The 5,673-nt window shown below is 41.1% G+C and overlaps 1 protein-coding gene across 1 annotated transcript in view; it reads right to left on the minus strand.

Annotated features, from left to right (window-relative positions):
• Positions 1–579: 579 nt before the first annotated feature.
• cavin1a (caveolae associated protein 1a) overlaps positions 580–5,673 on the minus strand; it is a 23,355-nt gene continuing 18,261 nt past the window's right edge. Inside the window, exon 2 of the mRNA XM_058414109.1 lies at positions 580–4,711. Within this exon, the coding sequence (XP_058270092.1) occupies positions 3,998–4,711 (714 nt within the window). The 3' untranslated portion in view covers positions 580–3,997. The remainder of the gene's footprint in view (positions 4,712–5,673) is intronic.

Below are 5,673 nucleotides of genomic sequence, written 5' to 3' on the forward strand. Positions count from 1 at the left end.
GGGGAGGGAGGGGGGGCCTTTTCTTCCCGGCACGACCTCCTTTGTTTCTGTTGCTCGGCGCACTGTGATGCCATAAGAATTCCGAAAAGGCTGATCAAATCAAGAATTTTAATTTACTTTCATTTTTATAAGTATTTTTCTAAGAAGTTTTCATAAGAAGTTTAAAAGTATGAATGACTTGGATATGTTCAGATGTGTGTGGTGTGGGAAGAATGCTTTGTGCTCTGTTGCAGACGGAAAAATGAACTCTGCAGCAGAGCTAAACTAATCACTTAGGTTTAAACGAATTTATTGACATTATTTTATTACGTATTTATTTATTTATCTATTTATTGACGAGGTCACTATATGTGACTTGTGTAAATAAAGTTGCGTAAAAAGTCAAAAGTCTCTCTCTCTCCTTCATACTGATGTGTCTGTGTGTCTGTGTGTGGGTGGGTGGGGTGGGGGGTGGGGTATGAGACTATAAGCAAAAACAAGTTCCTTGGAATGGAAAAGGCGTACGTGATGTGGAGAGATGAGAGACACACACGAGACAAAATGAGAAAGAGCGAAACAGAAACCAAGCTCATCCGAGACTTCCATCCAATCTTCATGTCTTTATTGTCATTCCTGCATTAACTGACCTCTGCAAAAAAAAAAAAATAATTTTTATAGTTTTTTTCTTTAAGCAAAGCATTTCTTCCAGCCAAAAAAATAAATAAATAAAAATCCAAACATCTAGAATAAGCCAAGGATAAAAACAGAGCGAACTTTGGAGCTGATCAGAGCTGGAGCTTTTACGGTAACAATCTTCATGGCAGACAGACTCAAAATAAACAAACAAAAAAAAAAAAACCCTGACTAATAGTTCGAGGCCAAACTTTAATCAGTTGTGTCCCGGTTTGTCCCTGGTGCTCCACTAAAAAATATATATATATAAGTATCAAGCTCTCACAACACGTGTGCAACGTAAGATAGTGACTACTTGCTGTCATGCATATAAAAATGGTTCATACTCTATACTCTAGCCCATATACAGTTCTTCCTTCTGAAGCAGGACACACACATCCTATCCAAGGTAAGAAAAGTTCCTAGATTAATACTGACTCTGTGCTAATGTATCATATGTACAGGACACGTGAAGGACGTGATTAGTCTGGATTCGTTTATGTACAGGATAAAAAAAACGCCGCAGCACGAGGCATGCTTGCTGATGTTTCTCCATTAGAAGCTTTTCCTAAGATCGGTGATGAATGAAAATCCTGCTAAGTCTAAGCTAATGAAGGTGTCAGGTTCAGGACAATGGGCCTCATTTATCTGGATGGGTTTAACTGGGCTTTATAGTAAAGTGTACAGTATTTATCGTATCAGTTAACATTCACACAGAGAGATTTAAACACAGAACTTCCACTACAAATTAGTGGATCCGTTGCTAAGCATATCAACTGAAGAGACGGAAGCCCCGCCCCTCTTGCTTTTGATTGGCTCACGGAACCTAGGTTTTGGGAATTTGGAGGTTGCAGAAACGTTGCGAAACAAACTTTCTGTCCTTTCCCCTTCGGTGAATCGCTATTCCTCACTATTTTCCCCTCATAGGATGATTTTTTTATTGCTGTTTGTGGACACCAATATCTATTGATATAGATATATCTATATATCCCATTGCAGATTTAAGTCCCTTTACTGTTATAATGCGCTCCAATCATCTATTCTAGGAAAGATTTCCTCTCTGTTATGGAGCGTGGCTATGGGGATTTGTGTTTAAGAGCATTAGTGAGATCAGACACTGATTTCGGGATGGTCTGGGTTTCAGTCTGGGGTTCCAGTTCATCCCAAAGGTGTTCAGACGGGTTGAGTCAGAGTCAAGGCTCTGTGAAGGACACTTAAGCTTTTCCCCTTTACACATCATGTCATGGAGCTCTGTGCTTTGTGCACAGCTGGAACGGGGTTCGAGTCTCCGAAGGCAAATGGTATCACTATAGCACACAAAGAGACAATTGTGTGCCTCTAATATAATTATTGTGCTAGAAGATTAGACAGAACCGGATATGGATGGGATGTGATGGTCATATAGCGTATGTGACAAATAAATGATAAAATCGTGCTAAATTTGGAGAACTTTAACCTCCAGAACTTTGTACTCAGGGGTGATGATTAATCAGGTGTGTTTGGTCAGTTATTTATTGACGTTATGTTATGTAATGTCAGGTTAGAGATCATTTATATTAGGCATTAGCCTTGTGTAAATTAGATCCATGAGTGGCTGGGTGATCTCAACAAACACACTTGTTCTGTGTGTACCTATAACTAGACAAGTTCACTGACTGAAATTCATGTATCCTAAATGTAGTTAATGACCCATGACGTGTTTAGTGTCCAAATCCTGCTTCTTAAAATTTCTAATACATAAGACCCCCAGTCCAGTTGTCTGGACAATCCTAAACCGGTAGCCTTTCAAATAAGCATCAATCATATCCTGGTGTTGGGGGGGAAAATGTGAAAAATCATATAGATCTATTTTTTTCTGTCTGTCTTTGAGTGTGTTAATCTCTCTCTCTCTCTCTCTCTCTCTCTCTCACACACACACACATTATGGTAGATTAATAATGCTAACGAATGACACATAACTATCAAGTGAAATTCATGAAGATTTCCCCGGGGCTAAAAAGAAGAAAAAGAAAAAAAAACAGATCATGAATCAGACTTGGAATGTTCTTCAATTTATCAGATTGTGGTTTGGGATGCGCAAAAAAATAAATAAATAAACTGATGAATGAGGCCCATTGGCTGTCCAAAAAAAATAAACAAAAAAAAACAAAAAAATATTAATTTTTAACAAGTAGAATAGACTTCATGTGTATATTCCTTCGTTCATCTTTTGCTATTTTCATTATACAACTTTAAAATTCCTTTCCACCACTCTTCCAGTTGGATTCAACTCAGAACAAGAAAAGGTACGTTAACCTACATACGCTGACCACCAGGCGTGAGGGTTAATCAGGGACACTGATTTTAGCTTATTTTAGTTCCCGAATAAAAGCAGAATTAATGTGAAACCGTGGTTATAAATTAAGCACATAATGTTTAGAGTAAATATTATTATTATTATTATTATAATAACTCCACATGCATAGAGCTCTCAGCTCTAGAGATCAGCCTGGTATTGGTCAATTCCGTGTCCGAATCGATGCTGGAGCCTGACTCGAGCCATCTTGAACGCTCTGAAAAGTCATTAGGGACCGCCGGGTTCGAATTACAACTGCCCCGAGCAGCGGTTTCTAATTGCAGTCTTTAAGCCCCCGAGACCCCAAGATGGATCGAACCATTAGTGCGTTTTGTTTGGAGGTGACAAATGAACAGAGCACGAGCTTTCGGATCGGATCAGAATGACCGGTCCGAGAGCGTCCAGGTGGAATTTTTTTATGTTCATGTATTATATCTAAACTAACACAAACTGAGCCGAAAGGTGGAGCTGCAGAAATGTGACATTGCTATTGTTGTGTGCTTAAAAGAAAAACCCCCAATGGATTCATTATGCATGAAAGTAGTTTAGATCATATATAATTATCTGGCTCTGATTTCTACAGTAACTCTACAGTCAAAGGTTTGCTCGATAAATAAGGACGTTTTACTAACAGGTTTTCCGTCCCTGGCTTCTTTAACTAGTGTGAAATCAAAACCAAGCCAAACAATAATCAAAGCTAAAGTGTGAAGTTTGCTTATTCGGATTAACACGAAGATGTGTGAAGTGTGAACGTGCCCTGCTGCATCTGATACCAGTCACCAGATAATTCTCATCTGCCGTGAGATAATTCATCTCGAAAGTGTGGAGACTGCAATTAGAAACTGTATTTGTGTATATAAAGTAATGTAAATGAGTTTGTTCCTCAAATCCAACATGCTTCTGTGTCTTCAGCTATTTTTCCCTTCGCTGTCACGTCTGTGTATACATCCCCGTAGCCTTCATCAAATCAGCTCCAGATTTCCACACGTGCTTGTTGTTGTTTTTTCGGCTTCATTGGCTTGCTTTCTCCCGTGGCTGAACCGAATCCTGGATTACGAGTTGCGAATGATCAGCTGCCTGGAGCAGAGCCTCATCAGCGCCGCTCAGGTTCACCAGCTCGGCTTCCTTCACTGCTGCGTCCTCTGCGTCCTCCACTTGCACCTCTTCGGCTTCGTCCTCGGGCTCGGATTCGGGCTCCGGTTCCTCGCCCTCGCGGATCTTCTTCACGTAGAAGGTGAACGGCGGCACGCGGTAAGTGGTGATTTTCGAGCGGGCGTAGACCTTGTTGTCGGATTTCAGTGACTTCTTCATCTTGTCGCGTGACACGCGGATCTTCTCTTTGCGCTCCTTCTTGGGTCTGATCTTCGTTCCTAGCTTGCCCATCTTCTTCCCAATGGTCACCCTGGTCTTCTGTAAGTTCTCGCGGGTCCTCACGCGCGTCTTCTCCAGGTTCTCCTTGGTTCTCTGACGGGTTTTCTCCAGGTTCTCTTTGGTTCGCTGCTTGGTCTTCTCCATCTGCTCCTTGCTGAACGCCTTCTTGATTTCATCCACACGTTGTAGGCCGCTGCGTTTGATGCGCGCCACACGCGACTCCTCTACGGTTTCCTCGACCTCCACCACTTCGTCTGTGCCTTTTGGTTCCTCTCCTTCACTCAGTACATGTTCTCCCTCCGCGCTTACTGCTGCCTCGGGCTTCTGAGTGGTCTTCACTGGCTTTTCTTTATCCTGAGGGACAAAAACAGACAACGATTAGGAATATGATCTTCAGGAATTCACCATTTGTGAAACTCAACAAAAAGATGGACAAAAAGGGCTTAAACTGGTTTCTAAACAAATGTTGTGTTCCTGTTAAAGCCACGCCCCTCAATGACTGCATGAAAAGAACTGAATTCTGAACTGACCGGCGATTATGATTGACAGCCAAATAAACCCGCCTCCTTGTTTTGATTTCTTACATGTTAGTGGTCCTGATCTTGTGTTTTTTCGTTGATCTCACAAATCTCAGGTTATTATTCAGCTCTTCATATAAAAGCATAGGTCTATCATCAATAAATTTGTAGCTACAGTGAAACAAATAGGGAAAACGATAACGACTGTAGGTCCAGGAGTGATGAATGTTAATGTAGAATAAATAACTGAACGCAAAACAACTTGCTAATGTTATTAGTCCTGAGATCCACCTAAGCAGTTTCAGATTAGATTTATTTTCCCTGTAAGCCTGTACAACACTCACTCTTCTGATTATTTGATTTGGGGGAAGGAGGCCATTTCCCTCGCTGAGCCTGTAATCAACATTCCTATCTTCATGCTAATTTAACACGACTCTTTGGAGATTTTGAACTATCATCACGTCTTTAGCTCTGTTAAGGGGGGGGATTGGGGGCTGAAAATGTGTTTATTTCTGGTGAGTCCTGTTAGAGAACTGTGCTGATGAGCTGAAGTGCAGAAGAGCTCCCCCTAGTGTATATATCAAACCTTGACCACCAAACCATATCTAATCATTGACAAAGTTCAGTTTTGTGTCATGAGATAACGTCTCATTTCTCTACAGACCCTCTTTTACATCTTTTATATCTCATAATAACGTGCATGCTTTTCGGTCACTTTGGCAGGAGGAAAGCTTCTGTTATAGCAATAACTCTAAATGTCACCTCTCCCAGAAACAGCTTGCACATCAACCGCTACTG

This window comes from Hemibagrus wyckioides, linkage group LG02 (assembly GCF_019097595.1).
Source record: "Hemibagrus wyckioides isolate EC202008001 linkage group LG02, SWU_Hwy_1.0, whole genome shotgun sequence".
Classification (NCBI taxonomy): domain Eukaryota; kingdom Metazoa; phylum Chordata; class Actinopteri; order Siluriformes; family Bagridae; genus Hemibagrus; species Hemibagrus wyckioides.